Source organism: Anoplolepis gracilipes, chromosome 5 (genome assembly GCF_047496725.1).
Source record: "Anoplolepis gracilipes chromosome 5, ASM4749672v1, whole genome shotgun sequence".
Taxonomy (NCBI): Eukaryota; Metazoa; Arthropoda; class Insecta; order Hymenoptera; family Formicidae; genus Anoplolepis; species Anoplolepis gracilipes.
The window spans coordinates 693,746-721,142 of NC_132974.1; the positions used below are offsets into that span (position 1 = coordinate 693,746).

At 39.2% G+C, this 27,397-nt stretch overlaps 1 protein-coding gene across 5 annotated transcripts; it reads left to right on the forward strand.

The window, feature by feature from the left end:
* The first annotated feature begins 60 nt into the window (after nt 1-60).
* LOC140665646 (protein groucho-like) lies at nt 61-27,397 on the forward strand. Of its 5 annotated transcripts, none has more exons than XM_072891979.1 (12): nt 61-494; nt 8,816-8,913; nt 9,574-9,637; nt 11,837-11,881; nt 13,062-13,199; nt 15,497-15,776; nt 18,535-18,560; nt 23,576-23,740; nt 24,110-24,723; nt 25,320-25,592; nt 25,712-26,315; nt 26,988-27,396. In XM_072891979.1, the coding sequence occupies exons 1-12, from the start codon at nt 414-416 to the stop codon at nt 27,093-27,095; spliced, it is 2,496 nt and encodes an 831-aa protein (XP_072748080.1). In that variant the 5' UTR covers nt 61-413; the 3' UTR covers nt 27,096-27,396. The 5 variants fall into 5 exon arrangements, with proteins under 5 accessions (XP_072748080.1, XP_072748083.1, XP_072748084.1 ...); XM_072891982.1 differs by having other exon boundaries at nt 65-494; nt 13,062-13,166; nt 26,988-27,397; XM_072891983.1 differs by having other exon boundaries at nt 69-376.

The following is a 27,397-nucleotide window of genomic DNA, read 5'->3' on the forward strand; positions in this document are numbered from 1 at the left end:
ACGTGGAGGATGTCCCAGCGCGACACCTAGCGTCCGGAAGGTGGCGGGACGAACGTTTCTTGGCGATTGGCAGCGACGACGGCAGGCGGCAGGCGTCAGTTGACACACACGCGCCGTTGGATGTGGATCGTTTTGCGCGACAGTTATTGTGCCAGCTGTGTGTAACGTGTCTTTTCGTCGATGCGTGATTCACAAATATTCTGCCAGCGATGTTGCGTAACGTGTGTCCGTACGTGTGATTCGACCCTGTGAATATCAATTTCTGTGTGTGAACGTGTGTGTCAATACCTTGCTTTTGGTTTTTTTTTTTTTGTTTCTTTTTACCTCGACTACGATGACCAACAGTGAGAATATTCCTACTCGGTTTTCCAAAAAGGTGCGGTAGTGACGTAATTATAAAACTTTGGAGTAATATGTACTCTAGCGCCGGTATCAACGCGGCAGCGGTAGCCGTGGCAGCAGCTCGTCATCCGGTACATAAAATTTGCATTTATGTCTGTATTCTTTGCTTACAAATAATATTATCGAATACGAAAAGCAAAACGATACCGTTTCTCCTGAAAGCGTAGCTTCTCGAAAATGTGCTTAGAGCCGCGAGATTCTTTTCTTATTGTTAGCGAACGCACCACCTACCTCTTCGTCCTCTTTGCTTCGATTCTCACAGTAAGCGCCAATTCCTTTGAACGCAAGCAGATTCCAATTTTCAATTGATCTTTCCTCTAGAAAAATATCGAGACACTCTTGGCTTTTGAATAATAAACGATTTGGGATCAATTTATTGAAGGATTACAGAAATTTAAAGAAATAAATAATAAAATGATATTGTTTTACTCGTCTCTTTACTTTAAAAAGAATTTTGATTTCAAAGCTTTTTTGTTTAATTATTATACAATTTATATATATGTAATGTTGAAAATTAAAAAAGTTGCGATACCTTGAAAAACTGATTTGAAAACTGTAACTGTTTGTAACGAAGTATCAGTAGGGAGTGTATTTGTTAAGGTTTTTTTTTCAAGATACCGTTTCTTGTAAATTATACGCGAACAATGAATGGGAATTAAACGTAAGTAAAATAGTCATCTGCTTAGGCAAAAAAAAAGTTTATAGTGAATGAATGTAAGCTGTAGAAATCTATTTTTTTTAAGCAACGAAGCAAATCGATCAGTCACGGTTGAACATAATCTGGCCATTGTCCTATCGTGTCGAATTAAAGTGAAAACATTCCTTACGGAATTTCGATATTTTTACCTGTAAACGGCTTTACTTTTTTTTTCATCGGTTCTACGCGCGCACATTTTTGGAAAATGCTTTCAAAATGAAATTTTACGGATGCACCTTAACGCTGATAAAAAATATCGTTGCTGCTTGTTCATGTTTTACGCGTTTTTATTACATCTATCCGTTTTGACTTTGCTCTATTTTTTATAGACTTGAGGAAAATTTGAATTAATCTTTTCAGACTAATTAACCCTTTGAGTCACAGCGGGGCACTCAGAGACCCACCTTTTTTTATTGTTTTAACTACTTTTTTATCAACAAATACCGGATTTTTTGTTTCTACAGAGTCTCTAGAACATCAATAAATGTAAAAAAATATGGACAGTCATTAATTGTTAATTGCAAAAATACCATATATAAACAAACAGTCAAAATTAGTACTTTTTTTTACGAAAAAATGCATTTTCTACTAATCTATTATGACAATAAATACGGCAATTTTTTTATAATCTTAACACACTCTAAGGTATTTTTCAGAATTTTTTTAGAATTTTCCATCGTCTTTTTTTTTTGGTTAAATTCTCCTTTTTTTTGATAAAAAGTATATAAAAAACATTATTTTCTCTTCTAAATTGAAAGTAACAGTTGTATTCTTTTTTAAATTTTTTCTCTGAAGGTTTTTTTAAATCGCAGAATCTGAATCTAAAGGAAAAAAAATTTAATTTCCAAAATTTAATATAGGGATTCAATATGGCGGAAATCAAATTTTGAAAATCTCGTCTGTCATATTGGATCTTGAATTTTGAAAACCTGACAACGGATTCGTAATCAGCGACCCCAAAAAGCCTTATACACCAAATTTTATGAAATACTGACAATTAGAAAAATTCGTGACTCAAAGGGTTAATTGCAAAAAGAAAATTGTCTCTTTTTTTTTTTTTACCCTTCTTGTCTTGCGCTCATAAATTGCGCTAACTTGGAAGTTAATCGACCGATATCTACCCGCCGTACATAGTTATTACCAGATACACATCGCTCGTGCCTATGAATTGCATTATTTCTTCTACGCTGTCAACGTCGCTCTCGCAGAGTAACGAGATAATTAAAAAGTAGTGGCGGCGAATTAACGTTTTCCAAGCTGGCGCGCGGAGCTTAGGCCACAATAAATTCTTTCCGGCGATTATTTATTTTTCTCCCGATTCTCTCCCCCATCCTCTCTCTCTCTCTCTCTCTCTCTCTCTCTCTCTCTCTCTCTCTCTCTCTCTCTCTCTCTCTCTCTCTCTCTCTCTCTCTCTCTAATGCTTAATAGTTCCGCGCTCGCGTCATATACGCATGCACGCACGCACGCACGCACGCAGCAGGTTCCCGCGCTAAATATCTGGGCGCAACCGTGTATAAATACATACCGGATGAAATTGACCCACGCGTTATACAATGAGGGAGGCGGAGGGAGAGGGGGGAAAGGGAGGGAGCGGGGAACCGGGAAGGACGAAACGCGGATCGCGCGCGCGAACAGAGCCGAGCGACGACGGAAAAATATTTGGCTGCCGAGCAAATTTTCATTCGACTGTAAACACCCGGCGAGCCGAAGCGGAAAAGCTCGTACGCGAACGACGAAAATAAATCTATATATCGCGGGCGGTGGGGTTGAGGAGGGCAGGGGTGGGGAGGGGCGAGGGGCCGCCCCCGCGGTATCCGCAATTACGTTATATCTGTAGCTGTACCATCGCGCGCGCGCACACAACGATTAACCGCGCGTCCCTGCCCCCCGTGCGCCCCCCCGCCATCCTCCCCGTCCGGCAAACGCACAGGGTGAAAAAAAAAGTCAAACGGAAAAGTGGGAAAAATAGACACACACGGAAAAAAGCCGCGTCGCGTAAAAATGGATTTGCGCTCCCCATCATCCCCCCCCCCTCCTCCACGTTGCTGTCGCGCGGCGATAACGAACCCCCTCGGAGAGATTTCCAAAGCGAGCGGCACACACCGATATATCCGCGACAGAATTCCCCTTCATCGAGAAATTTCTCTTAAATAAAGCGTTAATCTTACTCTCCCGCCGTCTTGAAAGTACATATTAGCGTTAACGGCTCCAGCTTCGCTTCTCGGATGAGAATCTTGAGTGGATGGGATTATTCGCGGATGATTGGTCAATTTTAAAATTTAACCAGCAACGTCTATCTATATAGGTTCTTATTAGCATTACGGATATGATGGAAAAAAAAAAAATAAAAATAAATAAATACAAATAAAAAAAAAGAAAAAAGAAAAAAAATATCCACTTGTATTTCTTTCGCGTTTGTGTCATTTTTGTTTGCGCTAAATGCTTTCGCAAACGCGCGCGTGCGGTGATAATCTCATTAGTGTTTCACCAACGACGACACGGACCGATCTCCCGTTGTAATTATTTCCCGGCGTGACGCGAGAAGGAAGAGACGGGAACAAAATTGAAATCGAGACGAGAAAGAGAGAGAGAGAGAGAGAGAGGGAGGGAGAGAGATGGCGAAATGATATCGCGCGCGCACCACGAAATTTGCGGGCCGCGCGGGCTCGCGCTCACTTCCGCAGAACCGCAATATGCATTGGTAATTACACCGCGATGAATTACACCGCGGAATGAGCGAAGCGTGTTACGTGCAATTGGCGCGAGCATTATAAATCTCGTCACGTGCAAACAGTTGGCCACCTCATCTCTCTTTCTCTCTCCCCCCCTCCGATCTCTTTCTCTCATTAACATTCGTCCAACGAGAATCTCAGACGACGGAAACTTTCGCAAACGAGGTGCGTCTCATAATTTTTTTTTTTTTTTTTTTTTTTTTTAATGTGACCCCGTAAGACTTTAATCTATTATTACGCGCAACGCGTGGGCGCTCGATTAATACTCGACGCGGATGATACGCTTTCAATTTCCGAAGAAGGTCCGCCGTTCGGTGTAATCCATGCCGAAGATCGAGTCACGCATTTACATGACAGTGAGAAATTTAGTAATTATCGGGGAACCCGCCCGACGCGACGCGACGCGACGCGACGCTCTCGATTAATTCGTATCACGTGACCTGAATCGCGAAAGGAAACGAAAATAGAAGATAACGGATAACGCGACGGCTACTTATCTCTGTCGCAGTCAAACCATCCAACGACTCGTGCTTTCGGATGTCGTCGTCCTCGTCGACGCTTTCGATCCGCGGCGACGATTGCTGTCCCTTCTTGGCATCGTCGTCGTCGTCGTCGTCGTCGTCGTCGTCGTCGTCGTTGACGCTCCGGTGCTTGACCGAGTTGACACAGGCGGTGGTTATTGGCACTCTGCAGGGCCGCCAGGGCTGTTTACGTACAAGCTGTACAAATATTATTTCCGGGTAAACCGGCCCGTCGATCATTACGAAACCCCAGGCGGAAAGTTTCAACGGATACTCCTCGTCTCTCTCCCCCGCCTCCTCCCCTTTGTACACAGCATACATACATACATACGCGCGCGCGCGCACACACACGTAGAATTCTTGTTGTAACGTCGGGTCCTTTTAAACAGACCATCTTGCGTCCCTTGACTCGTAGAAATTAGATCTATTGCTTAGATTGACTCGAGGGCTTCCGAGGTTTTGTATTTAGAAATATATCTTATTGATCTTTGTCAAGTCGATTATTATATGGTACATATCCTGCGATAAAGATATGACACATTCCACAATATATCAGTTAATATAAATTTGATGGAAGACTAACGTTCATGACTCGACACGTAGTAATTCTGAACGATAACCGAAGCTACTTATATTTTGACAGTTAATTATATAAGTTCGAGTGCTGAGCTCAAAATAAATATAAACAGTAGCAATAATATAATAATATCAAAAGTTTCTTTTTTTTTTTTTTTTTTTTTTTTTTTCGATTGACAAAGTATTTAGTTATTCGAAACATGTTTAGTATGTTATTCCGTATTTAATCTTACATTTGTATTTTATGTACGATGCAATTAGAGATAAATCGAAAACCACATAAATGCATGTAAAATGTGTAAGAGATAAAATTTCTAGTTTGGTTTTAGATTTTTCATTCACCGAATTATAATCCTATATATATATATATATATGTGTGTGTGTGTGTGTGTTTATGTGTTTGTTTTATGTGTGTGCTGACATTATGATATGTTTTGAAATGGAAAATAAATAAGGATTTTAGAAAAAATACAAGTTTATCATCAAACTTCTCTGTCCTTTAAAAAAATTGTGACAGTTGACATATAGGTACACATCAATATATATACAAGCTATTTAATTTAAAAACGAATATTTAAGATAAAGAAAATTAAAGCATAAGTATTATTAAAACATAATCATCATTAAATATAATGAAGCCCGTTTTTAGAGAAAAAGATAATATGAAATTCGTTTTGACGAAAAAAGAATAAATTAATTCAAATGGACAAGATGTGGATTATGTTACCATTTTCGTAATTTATGAATAGAAAGATATTAAAATAATAGGAATAATATAGTGAATATTTTATCTTTCAACAAAACATAATGCAGGTATATCTCATACACACAGACACATACATATAAAGTTATATAAAAACCCTTTCAAATATTAAAAAAAATTAAATGTTTTAAAATGCTAAGTAATAAAAGATCTGAATAATCGAAAATTGTTGAAAGAGAGAATTAGCAAGAGTTCTATTTTTTTGTCTACAAAAAAAGAAGACAATTTTAATATATATAATCCTACTTTTATATATCTACTTCTCCATTCTGCAATATATGTACATCACGTCAAGTTTTTTGTCATATTTTTTTTATGTGTGTTATTTTTACTACCTTGCTATCTGACTCTCGTATCACGCCGAGATATAATAAAATTTCTCTTTCCCTCATCATTGAGTTTATGATTAATCAGTATAACAGCGCGATGGAATTAGTACGCCAAGATTTCTATCATCGAAAACGACGTGGCATTGTCTAGATCTCGCCAAGGCGCATTTAGCTATTTAATTAATCGTCGCTAATCAATCTGGAAGAACACCTCCCTGATCGAGATCGTAATTCGATTCGTGATTTAATTGACGACATTTTCCAATTTAAGATCCAGAGTCATCGGATAAGAAGTATTAAACGCTCGCCCGACTGTTCAAACCACTCTCTCGCTCAAGAGTTTTCTGAAATGTGTTTCAGCTGTAAAATATTGACATTAGGCTATATGTATGTACCGATTTGTAAACATAATTAGACTGATAACGAAATGGTAAATAAGAAATGTTTTGGCACACACGATACGTATATATAAGTGATGCAATATCGGACTCGTGTTAATTGCAATCATTATAATTTAATCATAAAATAATATTTTTAGATCATCTCTCTATCTCGGAAATTTTCCCTCTCTTTTATCAATTTTAAATACATAATTAAAAGAAAAAATCTACAGTAACGTTAGTAATATGGATGTCGCAAACGGTTATAAGAGGAGAGAGAAACTTGCGATAAAAAAAACTAACTATGAGAATTGGATTTCAAAAATTTCGCCTCGGGAATTAGCGACTTTTCGTTAAGAGGAGAGTGTCCTTGTCGCACGCGGGTTACTAAAGTTACGTTGCTCCCGTCTCGTCACACGAAAAGAAGAGGGAAAGAAAAAGAATCGCGAGCGTGTGTGCGCGCACGTGACGCGCGACTTGACACGTGTAACTTCGGCGGGCCGGGCGAGCGCGCGCACGCGCTTTATATCCCCTGTGCACTGTTCACAATAATGAGGAGTTTGCACAGACCGGGATCCCGACGTTCTTCAAACAGCGAGAGCAAGGACAAACAGCCCTATATGGACGGATGGACAAACACGATGTACGCGTTCGTGCTGGCTGGTTCGCTCGCGTCCACGTCGCCGTCGTGTCGTCGGGATCGGCGCTAACCTGATGCGAACGCGACGCCGAGTACCTTTACCGCTACGAGAGAGCGAGTCGAGGCTCTCTTTACCCTTCCCGCCACCGCTGCGGAAACTATCGACCATCACCCTCGCTCAACAAGCACCATAAGCGATATGCTGGCTAACATTTGCCGGGCTAAGCACACAAATACGATACAGTGCTGTTTGCCCAGTGCGTCAGTGGTGCTCGATCGCTGTCGCCGGATACCGTCGGTATCTGCCTCGGTTATAACGGTTTAATTCTCGTCCCGAGGGATCGCGGAGAAGATTTATGAACGATTGAACGGAGCCGATACGACGTTACGAGATCGTCGAGAGACCTCGCTATAATCCTCGCAAGTTGGAAAGAGAGAGGGAGAGGGAGGAGACGCATATCGAGTACGACAGTATGCGGCATGTGCCATCCTGGCGCATCCTGGCGTGACGGTCGGGTCAGCTGGTCGGTGGTTTGCGAACTATCTCAATTTGCCTAAGCCGCAACCACGGTGACCGCGAAAACCGCAACTTCCCTCGTCGTGGCCACCTTTGGCTGGCCCGCCCGCACCCTCCTCTCTATCCTCCTGTCCGCAATTCCTCTCTTCCTCTCGCCGCGACCTCCATCCGACTCTAGATCCGTTTCCTCTCCCCGTGTATATTCCTCTTTCTTCTCACGCTCACACCTCTTGTTTATTGTCTTCGCGTTCTCCACTCTCGATTTCGACAATTTCCAGCCAGAGAGTACTCGATGATACTTTTGGGTTAACAGATTTCTCAGGGAACCTGAGGACAATTTTGGGTTAACAAATTTCTCAGGGAACCTGAGGAAAATTTAGGGTTAGCAGATTTCTCTACAACCTTCGAGAGGAAAAGCGCGTGTCGCGTATCTCGGAAAGGTCGGGCGACTTTGACCTCTTTTCTCCTCCGTCTCCAAATAGCGATGCCATAGTCGAGTCGTTGTTTCGAAATCAAGCATTCATTCATTCATTCATTGTACTAAGTTCAACATATGTCGTTAACTCGGATCGGAGAAGTCGTACGATGTTAACCCCGCGTGATGCCGTGTAAACAAATATCACGTCGTTGCTCGGCGTGATGTAATTTACGGATTCGCCGAAGGACGTGGTGGTGCGTGTATACATACCGTCGTTAACGATATACATATATATATATATATATATTTATAGACGTGTACATACACATGCGCGCGCGTGCGCGTATTCATACACGACGAAAGCGCAGGCTCATAGTTTCGGTTGTAGCGTGTAATCCTCGCGGACACCGCAAACATGTAATTAACACTTGCTCTCTCTCCGCGCGCGCGCGCGCGCGGAGAGAGAGAGAGAGCTGCTATTGCAGCATGGCTCACATGGGCCGAGAGATCGCAACCGACTATTGCCGAACGGGGTCTCGGCCTCGTGTAATCGCGTATGCACGTGTGTAGCTGTATATGTTTACATCTACCACCAGCCACCCTCGCTGCCTCCCTTTCAATCTATCGTGGACCTCGTATCACTTTCGCTCGCATGGCGGGCACCCCTGCCCTTTCGCGGTCGAACAGCTGTACGGAGTTAATTATTCGGGATGGGAGGACGTAGGATCTCCGCGAGCGAATCAATCCGCCAGGGTTTCTGGGACACGATCGATATATATATATCTATCAGGTATATTGTGTTAGATCGAGTCCGACTAATGCGAGATTTTTTGTTTACAGGGTCCACCGCAACCTGGTCAGCCGTTTAAGTACACGATTGGTGAATCTTGCGACAGGATCAAGGAGGAATTTAACTTCCTGCAGGCACAATACCATACGTGAGTATATTGGACGTTCTTATCGTAATTTTATCGCGGTATCAGCAACTGTCTGTCGTCGTTTGAGAAAAACGCAACATTTTCCTGTTCACGCGCCGAGTTCATTCTCTCTCTCTCTCTCTTTTCCCATGTTGTTTTTCTTCCATTTTCGTCCGACGCGGAAGCGCGCGTAAGGATGTAGCGAGTCGTATCGAAAGGGAAAAAGAAAAAAAAAGGTCTGGGAACAAGCGCAGCTGCACGCCATCCTATACAACGTAGTTGTGCGCCGGATACGTAATGGCAGCTCGCGAATATATACGAACTCGAGCTTCGAGTTTCACGAATACCGGCAAGACGGGTCTTGCATTTTTCAGCAGCAGCAGCAGCGCGCGCGCGCGCGCGGATCGAAACTTTTCTCGTTGCTCGACACGGATGAGGTTTTCTTCCCCTTACTCTTTTTTTCTTCTTTTCTTTTCTTTTCTTTTCGCTCGCCACACGTACGCGGAGCATATTCCATTCGTAAGAAAACGCGGTTTTCGCGATTCGCGGTTTTTCTCTCTTATTCCGGATTTTCTCTCTCTCCCTCTGCTTCTCGCCAGAGCTTATTCAAGCGCGTCTCGGCGACTCGACTTGTTTTCGCATGCGTTTCACGACACGTACCTTCTCTCTTTCTTTCCGCAGACTGAAGCTGGAGTGCGAGAAACTGGCTACCGAGAAGATCGAGATTCAGCGACACTACGTGATGGTGAGTACGATCATTGCTATGTCGTAAAGTTAGTCGTGTCGGTTAGATGTCGTAACGTTTTCCTCGACTACCTCTGTGTCCCCTTCCCTCTCTCTCTATCTCTCTTCGTCTCCTGTCTTCCATATCCAGAATAATCATGCTCGCTCGACCGCTAAACCACCTCGGCTTCTTAGCATTAATTGCATCCTCCAACCGAGGGCTGGGACCGAGCTTTACATTAGCTCGTTATGTCGCGCGTAGTCGGATATGCTATAGATAATACATATATACAAACATATATATATATATATATATATATATATATATATGCGTTTGCGCACACTTACTGTGCATAGCTAATGACTGTAAGAGCCAGTGGCTCTCATTGAATTAGGCTACGATGCGCGCGTGCTCGTCTGTTTAATCTCGCACGTTTAATGACAAAATATGTAATACACTGTTCGGTCGCGACGACGGCCTACAACTCATTACTATTCGAGCATCTCCTTGTCATCGATCCACTGGACCAAGTGGACAATCTTCTACAACACGACGAGCAAAAAAAAGACAAACACACCGCGACGCAGAGTTATTTATGGATTTCCAAGTCCCTTTCGTTTTGTAACCATTTTTCTTTCGTCGCCACGGAAGTGTGTGAAGAAAATTATAAGCGCAATTAAAGATGATGCTAAATTAAAAAAAATAATATTTTAAGCGTCTGTTCTTTCTAGCGTTTATACAGAGTGTAAGTCCTAAAACCTCCGAATTTTTCCTCTTAAGCGAAAATATCGCGAGAGGTCATCATTTCTTGCAAACTTCCAATTTTTTTTTTTTTGCTACTATAGATCTTTGTAACTGAGCCCTAAATTAAAATTTTATTAAAGTAAACGCCACTCGAAATTAACTAAAGTATGTAATTGTGTTAGGCCTGGTCTACAATAGAGTCGTAAGAAATTAATCAATCTGATTCGATTATCCTTCTCTAAATTTAGCTGTGCTTAATTTCTTACCACTCTGTTGCAGATCAGGCCTTAACTCTATAAAGTTTAGTTTGTGAAAAACCCATTTCTTTTTTTTCAATCGCTTATAACTCGGAAATGATTGATGCCTCGCAGAGAAAAAAAAATATCATCCCCAAATTGGCCAAAGAAAATTGGCGCTCTTAAAAAAATTCGAAAGTTTTGAGAACAGTCTACAAATTACCAGTAGTTTCGAAATCGCGTAGCAACGTCTACAACTTCTTCGTATTACGCCTTGCGTTAAAGCCTTTTATTTATCTTTTTATCGAGCGCCGACCGAGCGGCGCGATAATTAAATCGAAAGCGCGCAATTTTTATACCCATAGCCGTCGACTCATCGTTAGAGTTTTAATTCTCCGCTACTCCCGGCTTTTCTCGTCGACCTAATCGGCCCGGAGGCGCGGACTACTAATTTAAACGCAATTAATCTCTGCTTATAGTCCATTTGATACGCGAATGCTTGTTTCTCTCCCCCCCTCCCCTCTCCTCTCCCCCCCCCCCGCCCCATCCGCGATAGCCGCCGTATCTCGTTAAGGACACGTTAAGGACATTGTTACATCGCCCGTCGTAACGAACGTTATTGCCGCTGGGAAAAGAATGCGCCATTGGATTTCGTTGCAACCGACCGATCTCAACAACCTCCGTTAGCGTACTTCACTTCATCCCCCGGATACTCGTTTCCAGCATCCCACCCTCTCTCCTCTTCTTCGTCTCCTTGCCTGCGTCTATCTGCCGGATGAAATAACTTACTTATGGCGCAATTAATTCGCTCGTATAATTACCGGGCTAATGGCTCGTAAAATTAAGAACCTGTAACCCGGCCAATGCGCGTTTACATGCGTTCATCTCCTCGTCTCGTATTACTCGTGAGTTCCCGCGTGCGCTTTCTCTCTCTCTCTCTCTCTCTCTCTCTCTCTCTCTGCAACTGCAACTGCAACCGGCCTCTCAAGTACACTCGACCAGCAGACTCGAGTGCATTATCGCGATTAACGATAATTAATAACGTGTTATCGCGCGTGATTGAAACCGCCTCGGCTCGCTGAACCATTCGCGGAAAATCTCTGCGATGGAACTCGATTGATCGACCTTGGAAAAATGATTATTTCCCCATTTCTCATAAAATAATTTATAAATCACACATTGACATACATCTTGATTTGAATTGCTGAAAAATATCACAAAAAATTTCTTTCTGTTACAGTATTACGAGATGTCGTATGGCCTAAATGTCGAGATGCACAAGCATGTGAGTCAGAAATTTTCATTTTGCTTCAATGTATTTCGCCGACAAAGCTTTATATTTTTCCTAGCGTAATTTTTTTTTTTTTTTTAATTTTCCATTGTTTACGCATGACTCGATATATTATACTAACACATTCTTGTGTTATCCGGATTTATATGCTATCGTCATTATTTTAAATTGCAAATTTTGTATGCATCTCTATTTCTATGCATCATTAGATGTATTTTATTCTTTTATCATGTATAACGTAATTGTCTCAATTCCATTCTCCGACTACTATTTATTTTTACGTCACATGCGCTATATTTTTTTTTCAATTTTACTTATCTTTTGCTGATAATAAATTTATATAAAGTTTTTTCTACATTCTGGAATATTTTTTTCTATAGGGTAGGGTAAGATAAATTTATCTATTTGTGTCTATTACTCAATGTCCTGTGCCGTTGCATTCTCTTGACCAGGTTCAAAGAACCACAAAGTTATCTGAAAATTCTCATGGTGAGCTGTCGAATGATCGCGTCAGTGGGAGGGCCTGGCTTCATAAATACGTCTCATTATTCCCGCATCTTATGCTTCGCGTCGCTCGCGAGAGTGCTTTATTCTCGGAATTTACGCATACACGCACCGTACCATCGGTGCGTGGACGCGACGAAAATAGAGGAACGTCTTGTTGACAGCGGATCGCTCCCCGGTCGGAGAAATATGTAACCAGCCTCGCTCGTTACTCGCGCGTTTAAGACGACGAGGCGTTGGACGGTCATCGCCGTCCTCGTCTAACTCGCGCTTTCATTACTCACCCGGGACAGAGTTTCTCCGGGATTGTAGCCCGGGAGAGGCTTACGCTGGACCTGAACTATTACTCGCGCGCGATGTCTCCAGCACTCTATCTCGTTTCCGAGAGTTCTAATCCGTTTGTCGAGCCCAACAGCTAAACACATTCACGATACATCAAAGATATATTTGAGAGATTCCGAGAGAGAATCTCTCTTTGCACATGCTTGTTTTAATTACAAATATTGTGTGTGCTTTATAAAAAATATTAAATTATTATTGCGCTCTAGCGCATATAATTTAAAAAATATATACTAAATTGTATTTGCGTACGTTTTTAATATGTCATAATTAATTTTTCGATATTTTATATGTTTTTATGTTCAACGGGATGTGCATTTTGCTTTTGCAGATGGAAATATCAAAGAGACTGAACGCTATCATCGTCCAAATTCTCCCGTTTCTTTCTCAAGAACATCAACAGCAGGTCGCAACTGCTGTCGAAAGGGCAAAGCAGGTTACAGTGACAGAATTAAATAACATAGCGGGAGTAAGTACATGCGAATGTAAGAAACACACAGCATGCGAACAGACTATCCGAGTACTTCTTAAATGTTCCAACAACAATGATTTTGCGCCTATCTTTTGGTCGCTATTTCATAATTTGGTCACTGTTAATGTTTTTCACGGCTTCCGATACTGACAATGCGTTTCTTTCTTCATTTCGCAGTGCTACTACGTATTTGCACACAATTGCGCACGCGATCGAAACACGCGATTGGCATTCGGTAGACGTGTTGCGTATAATTGAGTTCCGAGTTGATTCTCGCGCACATGATTTGAATAATTTCTCAACCTCGTGGCCTCGTTGCTATCATCAAAACAAACGTGCGCGTTAGAGGAAAAAAAAACTGATATTTAAACTCGAATCGCATCGTGCAAGCAAATCAATGTATATGTAAAACTTTTATTAAACCACAAGCACAATTACGTTTCTTTCTTAATAAAAGCGTTTTTTTTTTTTTTTTGTAATCCTAATAATACTCTAATTGTACTTATTAATGTATCATATTTTAATATGTCTTTACACACACACACACACACACACACACACACACACAGGGTGTATACTCCCGGGAAAAATCTGAAAAACCTGGTATTCTCAAGGAATTTCGTTAGGATTCAGGGAATTTAAAAAAATGTCAAAGAAGTACTTATTTAAAAATTTTTTTATAATAATTTCAAATATTTTAAGTTTAAAATATATGTTTTTTGTTCATGTCAAAAAATGATGCGCTAAAATAAATAAGCGTATTTTAAGATTGCATCTAAAAATATTTTAATTTTACCTGAAATTTTGAACAAGAGTCCCTGGAAGATCCTGGAATTTTCAAGGAATTTGATTATACCTTGAAAAATCATGGAATTCTCATGGAATTTCGTTAGGATTCGGGGAATTTAAAAAAATGTCAAAGAAGTACTTATTTTAAAATTTTTTTATAACAATTTACAATATTTTAAGTTTAAAATCTGCTTAAAATAAGCGTATTTGAAAATTGCATCTAAAAATATTTTAATTTTACCTGAAATTCTGAACAAAAGTACCTGGAAGATCTCAGGGAATTTTTTTAGAGAATTTGAGTATACACCTTGACACATATTTAACGAGACAATTTATATACTTGGATAAAGTAAAAAAAAAAAGAAAGAAAAAAATTTTGCTTTATCGTGGTTTCACGCGGATATATTTTAATCGAGACGTCGTCTTTGATGACAGGGTGAAAGCGCGAAAGAATAATCGCCCGGACAAGGTCATTGCGACGCAAACCGCAATCTCGCCAATCTGTCATTACGCGACGCGCGTCGCTGTTACGCGAAATATAATTAGCGTGCTAGTGTGTTATGGTCCGTCGAGAGGGGCTCGTGGCGAAGGGATTCGTACGACGGGGAAAGTACGGGATGGCGTGCGTGGTGGGGTAACGCGAAACGCAGCGGGAAAGGGTGCGGCGCCGACCGAAGGGACGATGAAGGCAAATACACAGACATAAATAGACAGAAGCGCTAACCCTCATGAATATGTATTATTCGGTAAACAGAGGTTGAATCAATATTTCGTTTAATAACACCGCGCGAAGAACGTATAGTCCTCCATCCCCCTCATTTCCCTCCACCCCTCTTTCATCTTCCCCCCTCCTCCCCGCCGCCGCTTCTACCCGGAGGCAAAACGCGATGATGGTGGCGTGATTCCGATCCTCTCTTCCCGCTATTTTCTCCGCTCCTCTTCCCTCCCCCCTCCCTCCCTCCCTCCCTCCCTTCCTCCTCTCACCCCCTTCCTCCGCTTTGCCACACGTTGCCCGTATTATTCACGGCGCGTTAAACCTCGTTTGGGACTATTACGTTTCATTTCACGCGCCGGGGAACGAACACCAGGATTTTCGACGTGCATCGTGTCCGCGGGAGTCACAGATTTTTCGATGTTGCGATCGCAGAGATAACACACAAATTTTTCTACTTCATTGCATGGAATAGTAATTTTTTTTTTTTTTTTTTTTTTTTTTTTAATATCTACATATTTTTGCGAAGATAAATATAGCGATATTTATCGTGCTTTAAATTTTCTGACTTTCTCTCTCTCTCTCTCTCTCTCTCTCTCTCTCGTACGCTTTCTATTCTCTTTCGTATGATAATATATTGTTACGCTCATAATGAAATTCCTCCGGCTAAATATGATGGCACATTGTCACCGGTTAATTTGCCTTTCTAGCGAGTCTTTATTATACAACAAAAACCACACAAATATACACACACGATCGATTTACGAAGGTTATTTTACATACGTGGTTACAGCAACCGAGGCAAGACATACCGCGGCTTCTTCAGCAAATGCACACTCAGCAAATACCACCGGCGATAGCCGCTCATCCGGGTCTACCTGGACTTCCCGGATTGGGGCCAGCTGCCGGGCTTCCGGTGCCGACTTCCGCGTCCGCGGCTTTGCTCGGCCTCAGCATGACGCCCGGGGCGGTCGCCGCGACCCCAAGCGCGACCGCCGCCGCGCATTCCCTGTCGATGCTCGGCAAGCCGGATATCCATCGTGGTCAGCCGGATGATCTCAAGAGCAACGGCGGTAAGTCTCGACTCTGAACTCGGGCCATAACTATATCTTCGATATCTATCTATGCAGCCGCACGTGATTGTTGCATTTTCCTATATTGGATGATGAAAGTTCTTCAGCTTTTATTTCTAATTAGTTTACGACATTCGATTGTCATTTATTAAAATACTTAACCCTCACTCCGTACTGATGACTCATTTTTGTCTGCGATTTTTCTAACAGCACGTCAATTTCGCGAAAACAAATAAATAATCATTAAATAATGTATTTAAGTAAATTATTTTTCAAATTTATTATTTAGAATGTTCAAAGAAGGTATATACATTTTTTCAGATTTTCTAAAACACTTTGACATATTAATAAACTTATCGAAAATACGCTGACCCATCTGTATAGTTACGCAGAAAAAAAGAATATTCTTACTTTGACAATATTTTTAGTTTGTTGTAAAATGTAAATCTTGAAATAAGATTATATTGCGTTTAATAAAGAAAATTTGCTTGGATGAAGATATTTTATATAGTTCAACTAAAAAAATATATATATTCTTGTTATTTAAAAATAATTTTCTTGAATGGAGAGGAAAGAATGTTGGATAGAAAATAACACATGTTCAAATCGAGGATTATAATTTTCTTAGAGTTGAAATAATTATTTTATTCTTGAAATTACAATCATAGTATTGAAATAAGATTATAATATTGTTGAAATTTTAGGTTTTTAAATTCTTCCAAAAAGATTATAAATTGTTACATATATATGAAACAATGAACGTGTTCATATAATAAGTATATAATAAGTTTTGATTTGACACTTACTTTTTTTCTGTGTAGAAGGTGCCAAAAATAACAATACGGAGTAAGGGTTAATAATATTTATAACTTTAGCAATTCGAAAAAGTATATGGTATCTTGCGTTAATTTCGTTTCAACCATCAGAGTCTGTTGTTTATATAGATCTGTATTTCATAATTTGTAAATAGAAGAATGCAAAAGTAATAACAAGACGCGATTGTAATTAGTAGCAAAGAAATGAATTTACATACTTTATATTTTATATTCTCCTAATTTATTTTGTGAAATATACACATTATGAATGCGCTACGAATTTATATGTTCATACCGGTAGTATGAAAATTTCTCTTTTACAACGGTATTTGATGCCTATGCATATTATCGATATACTATTAAAGATCCTTTTTCAACGCAACAATTTTTTTTTTTTTTTCGAGAATAGAGTACCAATATACTGGTAGCAACAAAATTATTTTGATACACGGTAAAAAATTTGGTGTTAAATTTGATACATTTCTCGTGTCCCACTTTAATTTTAATGTTAATTTAACAGAAGGCAAATATGTAAACAAATAACACAAATAATGTGTAAAAAATTTAACACAAAAATTTCAACAAAAATAGAAAATGTTTTTTTCCCGTGTATAGAGGTCTGTGATTTTTAACGTGTATTCGTGAAAGCGAGCTGTCTACCGATCATTATAAAGTCGCAAAGATTGGCGAGGGTGTAAAGAAAAAAAATTAAATGTATGTACATATATAGACTCTGGATCACTCCCTCTCCCTTTCTCTCGCCCCGGAAAATGTTCAAAGCGCTTTATTACGGGTATCCGCTTTCGGCGGAGCGGGCGTGTTTGCGTCACCCTGTTAGCGGACGCGCTAACGGCGGTTTTCAGCGAAAAGCGCACATAAATATGCATGAAGATCATTTATATGAGCACTTGCCTCCCTCCTCTAGATAGCTACTGACCGCCGTTTTATGACGCGGCGCGTTATTAACATTTTATCGATGCGCAATACTTGATATTCCATCGTTTTCAATATTCACGCGCGATTTTCGTATCTTATCAGTTTTAGACATATATTTATATGCATAATACCCGGAAAGGTTTTTGCTGTTTTCAATTAAAATATTTGATACATTATATCTGTTCATTTTAATCGCAGAAGAGACTGGACCATGTGTTACGATCATTCTTTCTCAACCAATCTTATTGTTAGTGAAATAAAAAACGGTCGCGTTAATCGTACCGGGCTGTATGAACGAGTACTCATTGGAGTCATAAATCGCAAAAGAAGAAGCATTAGTCACATTAATTAGTCAGTTTTAATAAAGATCTTTTAGCAGTGATTGTATAATTAAAGTCTCAGCGAACTATTTATACTATTTATATGCCGTCAGCACGCGTGCATGTCGTGTATACTTATCTTTCGTGCATTCCACACGTACTTGGTAAAGACTCAAGTAAAGACAAAGAGTGCTTTGGTATCAGTGAGCTCGTTTATTAAAATCATCTAGCATATGTAGATCTAACGTAAATTATATCTCGAAAAGTTTATACACCGTAAGGTCTTTCAGCCAAAAAGAGAGAGGAAGATTCTAATCGGTAGTCTGATATATTTATGGGAGAGAAATCTATATTTATAAAATTTGAAACAATAAGTGCGCTATATTGAGCAGGAACGCAGAACAATATAAAATAAAATAAATAACATTAAAAAGATATACTGTATAACTTGATACGCTTAAAAATACATATGAGAATAGTTGCAATCATTAAATAATAATTAAATATGACAAGTAAGTGGCGAACGTTTCGGACTCCTCTTTCAGTCTTTTTGAGCGCAATGAAATAACCGTAATAAAAAGTTGTAAGCATAAATAATCAGACTAAATTTAAAAAAACTAAACTATATTTATAGATTAAATAATTAAATTTTCAACGAATATTGTATGTGCATTTCTTTTCTTTCAGGTCTAAGCTCGACAGAGGAGAGACACGTGAGTAACATATTTTTTTCATTTTTATCACAAATTACTTAACTTGCGATGTAGAAACATTATGAATCTCAATGAGATTACGAATGGGAACGATTCTTATATATTAGCAGCGTAAATGGTCATGTAGACATTATCACTTACGTTTATGTTTCAATATACTTAATAATTAGCTAAAATATACTTATAGTAAAATATAGTATTTTCACGAAGCGTAACAATTTTTATGAATGTTATGTTCATTTTAAAAAAACTTTGAAGGGGCATCTTCTTTACATATGTATTTCAATTGAGAATAAAATTTATTTTACAGCGCAATACAAACATGAATAAGTAAAAATATGAATTTATTGTATTTAATGTAAATTAAAATTAAATTAGTTTTATTTAAAAAACTCGATTACATAATATATTATATATATTTAGAAAAAAAAATTGTTGAATAAATATAATAGAGTATTCAATAACATTAAAATAAAATAACTGTACTATAATTCACATAAAATATAATAAATGTATATTTTGACTTATATGTGGAAACAAGTAAATGCATTAATAAATGTTATTTTATAACCAAAGAGTCAGATGAAGAAAGCGTTACAAAATCTTTGAATCTTCTGAAAGTTGACGGAACATTTACACAATGACTATGTTGCGCTTTGTGAAAGTAATATATTTTGTTATACAATGTACACACATATATATATATGAAACGCGTACAGCTTCTACAATGTACAATGCACTCGACCGAGTGGCACTTATTGCGGCCTCGTGTATTACACGCACATTACGCGCGTGTAACTTGACTCGCGCGCGCGTCAAGAGTGCAACGAGCGCCGCTTCAGCGTACCTCGCATACGAGTGCGTGCCGCATATTGCAATTTATACTTTTGACGCGCCTAGGGGCGAGAGGAGAGGTGTGGAAAGTGGCAAAAATATAGGAGACAAAGAATGTCAGTATTATTTTTCTAACCAAGTTATTAATATTTGCGTTATTTAAAGTAATTTTTATTTTTTCCTTTAATCGCGGTTGTTGAAGAAATAAAGTCTCATAATTCTTTTCTGCTTGTATCATCTTTTAACAATTTATATACCTTCTTTGATAAAGGTCAAGATAAATTTGAAAAATATTTTTGAATTGATACTAACAATAAGAGAAATGACCCGCGGAATAAGGGTTGTCAAGTGTAAAAAAAAAAAAAAACGCTGTCAAGTAGTTGAAATAAGATTTTTCAAAGAATGTCAGTATTATTTTTCTAACCAAATTATTAATATTTACGTTATTTAAAGTAATTTTTATTTTTTCCTTTAATCGCGGTTGTTGAAGAAATAAAGTCTCATAATTCTTTTCTGCTTGTATCATCTTTTAACAATTTATATACCTTCTTTGATAAAGGTCAAGATAAATTTGAAAAATATTTTTGAATTGATACTAACAATAAGAGAAATGACCCGCGGAATAAGGGTTGTCAAGTGTAAAAAAAAAAAAAACGCTGTCAAGTAGTTGAAATAAGATTTTTCAAAGAATGTCAGTATTATTTTTCTAACCAAGTTATTAATATTTGCGTTATTTAAAGTAATTTTTATTTTTTCCTTTAATCGCGGTTGTTGAAGAAATAAAGTCTCATAATTCTTTTCTGCTTGTATCATCTTTTAACAATTTATATACCTTCTTTGATAAAGGTCAAGATAAATTTGAAAAATATTTTTGAATTGATACTAACAATAAGAGAAATGACCCGCGGAATAAGGGTTGTCAAGTGTAAAAAAAAAAAAAAACGCTGTCAAGTAGTTGAAATAAGATTTTTCAAAGAATGTCAGTATTATTTTTCTAACCAAGTTATTAATATTTACGTTATTTAAAGTGATTTTTATGTTTTCCTTTAATCGCGGTTGTTGAAGAAATAAAGTCTCATAATTCTTTTCTGCTTGTATCATCTTTTAACAATTTATATACCTTCTTTGATAAAGGCCAGGATAAATTTGAAAAATATTTTTGAATTGATACTAACAATAAGAGAAATGACCCGCGGAATAAGGGTTGTCAAGTGTAAAAAAAAAAAAAAAACGCTGTCAAGTAGTTGAAATAAGATTTTTCAAAGAATGTCAGTATTATTTTTCTAACCAAGTTATTAATATTTACGTTATTTAAAGTGATTTTTATGTTTTCCTTTAATCGCGGTTGTTGAAGAAATAAAGTCTCATAATTCTTTTCTGCTTGTATCATCTTTTAACAAATTATATACCTTCTTTGATAAAGGCCAGGATAAATTTGAAAAATATTTTTGAATTGATACTAACAATAAGAGAAATGACCCGCGGAATAAGGGTTGTCAAGTGTAAAAAAAAAAAGAAACGCTGTCAAGTAGCCGAAATAAGATTTTTCACGTGTAAAAATGAAAGCATCGATTAATCTACAAATTACGTGTAAGCTTTAAAAAACGGACGCGTCCTTCCTCTGGAAGGAACATCGCGCATCTACATCTGAAAGTCGTGTGGTTGGTGGAGAAAAAGGAAGGCGAGAAAGAATAACATAGGGGAAAAAGAAAGGGTATATCTTGTATTACGGGTTTGCCGAGCCTGTAATCATCGCGGGACCGCGAAACGCCCATCGACGCCCTCTCATTCCGCCTCTCGCCATTCTATTTTCTTCTCTCCTCGCCCGCTACGTCCGATGCCCGGGCACTACTTTCTGGGGTCCCTCAACTCTCTCGCGCGATCGCGCTTCTTTTCCATACCACGCTTTTTCTTCCCTTCGTCTCCTCTGCCGTGTCGAGGTGCTCCACTCTATAATCATTATCGGCTGTCAGAGCCGGTCCGCGCGCGCGCGCTCCTTTTTTCCTGTTTTCCTCCCTTTAATTACGATCTGTTAGTTCCGTGTATTCGCTTACATGCGTCTCGTCGTCTCGAATTTCATTACGTTCTATTATGAATTAACCGAGTTTACGCATGACACGACGATGCGTGCCAACTTTTCCCTCTTTGCACAGAGACGTTCGCGGCAATTTATTATACTGAAACGCGCGATATTATTAGATTTTGTTGTACGAATTCTCTGACACGCTGGATTTATATACACCTGATTTTTTATAAGCGCTATACATCTGCTCGTATAATTATTTTAAATTGTAAATATAAACATTGTCGTATATTATATATAATCACCGAATAAACTTGCTCTCTCTCTCTCTCTCTCTCTCTCTTTCTGACTTTTTTGTTCTTATGTTTGTTTGCGAGTTCTATTTGTGTCATGTATAACTCATTCACTCCATGTATATTTATTTGTGATAAATATACAACAACACGTCGGTACCTCCGTGCTCGAGAAAAATTTTTCTGGGTGCACTTAATAAATAAATAAATAAATAAATAAATAAATTTCACATAACAATAGCAGTGAGAGATGCGATTATATCGTATGCTCGCGTCTCGACGTTTCGCCGCTTGCTAAATTGATATTTCATTGAAACGCGTCAGGCAGGTGAAAAATCGGCGCGATGCAACGTCGATGAAAGTTACATTTTAATACGTTCGCAATGGTGGAGTGGATATCGAGAGGTGGGCGGTATAGTAGCTGGTAAAGTCGAAATCGATTATCGCGAGCGTTCGCGTGACGATTGATAATAACCCGCGTCGACGCGGGTAATTACGGTTTTGTCACGTTCGTCGGCGCCACAGGGAATATGTGGCTGATCGTTGTTCCAGCCTGTGTACTTGCCGCGTGGTGTCTGTTGTTAAACGAGATTAACGAGATCCACGGAATTAACGGGGGAGGAGACGAGAGGCGAGAAACCCGCTGTGTTCGACTGCTTCTTCTTCGTATCACGTGTGTCGATTTAACGTATATATATATAGTCAAAGCCCCTTATTCGTGGAAGATGGGTTCCTGTAAAATATCGCGAAAATGAAAAACGCGAATAGGATGCACAGAAAAAAAAGAATATTCTTACTTTGACAATATCTTTAGTTTGAAAATGTAAATCTTGAAATGAGATTACATTGCGTTAAACAAAGAAAATTTGCTGGGATGAAGATATTTTGTATAGTTCAACTAAAAAAAGTATATATTCTTGTTATTTAAAAATAATTTTCTTGAATGGAGAGGAAAGAATATTGGATAGAAAATAACACACGTGGTCAAATCGAAGATTATAATTTTCTTAGAGTTGAAATAATTATTTTATTCTTGAAATTACAATCGTAGTATTGAAATAAGATTATAATATTGTTGAAATTTAAGATTTTAAAATTCTTCTAACAAGATTATAAATTGTTGCGTATATATGAAGCAATGAACGCGTTCATATGAGTATATAAATTTTGATTTGACACTTACTTTTTTTTCTGTGTGATCAAATGTATGGAAGGATAGAAAATGCGTTCCAAGAAAATGAAAAATTAAAAAAAATCTTATTGAAAAGATGGCTTATTTATTTTAAATTAACAATCAAACACGTAATTAATACTCAATATAATTACAACATATTTTCTGAGATCCATGCGTTTTTAAAATTGCAACAAATTACTTAAATATTATTGTACGATTGCTCAGAAATGTGGTAATTTTTTTTCTTGTTTTACGGTCCTTTGCAAACTCCTGAATTTAAGCTTATACTCGGCCATTGCTCTTTCTTTTAAAAATCAGACTTCTCTTCATCGAGATATTAATTTTCATAAAGAGTTCACCAATGTAGAAGAGAATTGAAATTTGGACCGCAAATTTTCCGATCGCGAATAAAAAGAGTGGTTACAAGTTTTTATTCCGCGAATATTCTGGAAACGCGAATAGTGAACTGGTGAAAGAGTTTTGACTGTATACGATAATGTATTCGCCAACACACACATTTATCTTTAAGAGATTTTTCTATTATCAAACGTTGTAATTTCAAAGTATTTCGAGATATTTCAAAAATCGACCTTGCGATTTTCATCCTAGACGTTTCTGCGTAGTAATTCGAATGAGTCATTTATCTCTATATTTGGTTTGAGAAGATTTCGTTACCCCTTGCGTTTTACAGAGAAGCTCGATATCGCCGGCCGACAAATATAGCCGGTCACGCACACCACAAGAGGCCACTCACACTCATCATTCTCATCAGTCTCATCACTCACAAAATCACCACGATCATCCGATACACCCGATGAAGAAGATAAAAAAGGAGGATAAGGAGATCGCGGTACATGTAAGTACTTAATAACAAAAAAATTACCTTGCTCATATTTTCATCCTGACAAACCAGACTCCATACAATGGGGTTGATGGTGTTTTCGAGAAATACTTTCAATCTTCATCAGTCCTCGCTGTAAAATGAAAATAGATAATAATTATTTTTTTTTTTTTTTTTTTTTCTTCAATCTCTTTCACTCTACCAGAAAATTTTTGAAATTAAAAAAATTTTTGACATCGATCGAATATTTTTCTACGAGGAATAATTGTGAAAAGTTAAGTGGCGGCTTCTTCGTGAGATCGATATATTACGTTAGGCGACACAGAAAATTATATTGCCTCCGGAGACATAAGACGCGTGATTATCGGTGCTTCCTTCACGCAGAGCGACGGTGAAAAGAGTGACCAGGATCTAATCGTGGATGATGCGAGTGACGGCCCACCGAGCCCTGTGGCAAATGGCACGACATCGCCGCGTGAGAATGGCCTTGACAAGGCATCGGCGATAACGGTCCCGACGATAGGATCTACCGGCGTACAAACGTCGAAGAGGGACGCAGCCCTGGCCCCGCCGCACTCGCCCAGAAGCGGCACTAGTAGCAACGCCAGTACGCCGTCGACCAAGAAGATGGAGACTGATCGCGAGAAACCGACGACACCGATCTCGAAGCCACTGACGCCAACGTCAGGATCGGCGACGGTGATCGGTAGCGGCGGAGTAAAGACGTCGTCCATCTCCAGCAAACTGCTGCAGGTTCCATCGGTACCTGGAGCTGTTCTGCCGCCAACCTCCTCTTACCCAGGTGCGTTGCACTATCCACCTGGTCCGCCTCCGCCCCATAATCTCGTGCCGACGGCGCACGGCCAACATCCGGTCGACGTTCTGGCCTACAACGGTTACGCAACACCTAGACCTTCGACATTACAATTGTACGACCCGCACGCAGCTATAAGGGCTTCAGTGGGACCAATTGTGGGACCCATACCTGGAGGCAAACCGTGAGTATCTCAATCCATTTCGTAGAATTTACATACGATATTCGCTTCTCTCAATGAGAGTGCAATCTATATTTCTGCAGTGACATTGTAGTTTGTGCGAATGGTACAAATAATACAATGAAACCGATTTAAAGATAGATACATATTTTTTCTTATTAAATTATTACATTAAAATTACGCGAGTAAAAAATTAATCGGTCAAACATAAAGCGTCTCTGGTTGTTTGGTTTGGTCTATTTTTTCGGACAATTTGGGCATTGAATGAATATTTGTTACCTAACAGCATTAAGATATCCGGGTTGCAATTTCCGATTACAGTACATCACATTCTCAAATTTTACTTTTTACAAATAATAAATCAATTCCAAATATTTCTTGTACAGCATTAATCTGCTATTTGTAAGTTTGATTCAAGTCAAATGGTTGGTTTCTTAAATTAATGCCCAAAAAGGTGGATCACTTACAAACAAATGGTTAACCTGTCGGAAACTCGTTCTAAATTTAAAATAAACAACTTGCGCCGTAACTGATAATTAACATAGGCGAAGATGGGAGGAGAATCATTGTAATTATTACGAGACGAAATTGTTTCGCAGTGCGTATAGCTACCATGTACTCGACGGTCAGGTGCAACCGTCGCCTTTCCCACCGGACGCTCTCAACAGTCCAGGCATACCGCATCACGCGCGTCAGATTAATACCTTGAATCACGGCGAGGTAGTGTGCGCAGTAACCATCTCGAACCCGACAAAGTATGTTTACACCGGCGGTAAGGGTTGCGTCAAAGTCTGGGACATTGCTCAGACAAATATGAGCAACGTGAAACCAGTCTCGCAGCTTGACTGTTTGCAACGCGACAACTACATCAGGTAAAACTGATAGAGACGAGAGATGAATACGTTTTATTTTTTTCACTCAACACGTGTGACGAATCGACATGGCCGATACTAAAAAAAACCTTCTCGCTGCGCGCTCCTCTAATGCACAGGTCGGTCAAGTTACTCCCGGACGGAAGGACGTTGATAGTTGGCGGTGAAGCGAGTCAACTGAGTATTTGGGACTTGGCCAGTCCAACGCCGAGGATCAAGGCTGAACTAACATCCTCGGCACCGGCATGTTACGCCTTGGCAATCTCGCCAGACTCGAAGGTGTGCTTCAGCTGTTGCAGCGACGGACACATCGCTGTATGGGATCTACATAATCAAGTGCTACTCAGACAATTCCAAGGCCATACCGACGGCGCCTCATGCATAGATATTTCGGCCGACGGTTTGAAACTTTGGACGGGGGGTCTCGACAATACCGTGCGGTCCTGGGACCTCCGCGAAGGCAGGCAACTTCAGCATCACGAATTTGCGTCGCAGATCTTCTCCCTCGGTTATTGCCCAACTGGCGAATGGTTGGCAGTCGGAATGGAGAACTCGCATGTCGAAGTCCTACATGTAACGAAACCGGACAAGTATGAATTGCATCTCCACGAATCCTGCGTACTGTCGTTGAGATTTGCCTCCTGCGGCAAATGGTTTGTGTCTACCGGAAAAGATAACTTATTGAATGCCTGGCGTACTCCTTACGGAGCATCAATATTCCAGGTTGGTACCACCTAGTTTATCTTTTCTTTTTGTTTTTTCTTTTTATATACGTAGGTATATATAATAATCTCAAAAAATGTTAAAAAGATAAAAATAGACGTGTAAAGGAAGAAGAACGTCATTTCAAGTTATATTTAAATTTCGAAATTATCTGTGCGCTCATTACAAGCTCGACGTGCAAATTACATAAATTGCTCTCGCACCTTTCACGCGGGGAATAAGTACGGCGTTACGCGTGAGACAAGACGAGGTGAGACGACGGCGTCGGAGACGATCGTGAAACGGCTCATTAAGAAGCCTACATAATTACGCGATATAAACGAGCTATCGAGTCGTGACTCGATAAGTAAGAGAGAAAAAAAAAAAAAGTGATTTATTATAAAGCTTATGAATAATCGCGCGCGCTACGCAATTTCGTTATCGAGCGGAATTCAAAGCGGCGGAATAATAATAGATATCGATAGTGCTCGTAAATATGTTTACGTTTTTGATGTTTCATAAAACGAGCAAACGAGCCTCGACGCTCTCAAACTTTCACAACGTCCTATCTTCCCTGCTTCTTCTCTCTCCTTCTTGCTCGTTCGTTTTCTTTCTACCTCTGCCTCTATCAACTCGATGTACAACTGTTATCGCGCTCACTCTCGACGACATATTTGTCGATTATATTTACAGTCGAAGGAATCCTCATCGGTGCTCAGTTGCGACGTATCGACGGACGACAAGTACATCGTCACTGGTTCGGGCGACAAGAAGGCCACCGTCTACGAGGTCATATACTGAGGCGTTATCAACTGACTTTCTGGCCCTTGGAAACGAAGCGCTTGTACGAGAGCTCTCACAAAAGTGTGACGGTGTTATTGCTCTTTTCATTATCGTTGTTATTCGCGCGACGAAGGAAAGTGAGATCAAAGCCGCGCCAAACGGAAGATTATTCGATAGATTTTCAGAGATATTTTAAAAATCGCACAATTTTTTGCAGCAAAATGTAAAAATTTTAAAACGTACTTAAAAAAAAAAAAAAAAAAATGTATTTTGACGGATTATGAAAGTGGCAATTATTTGAAGAATTGTTTTTTTTTTTT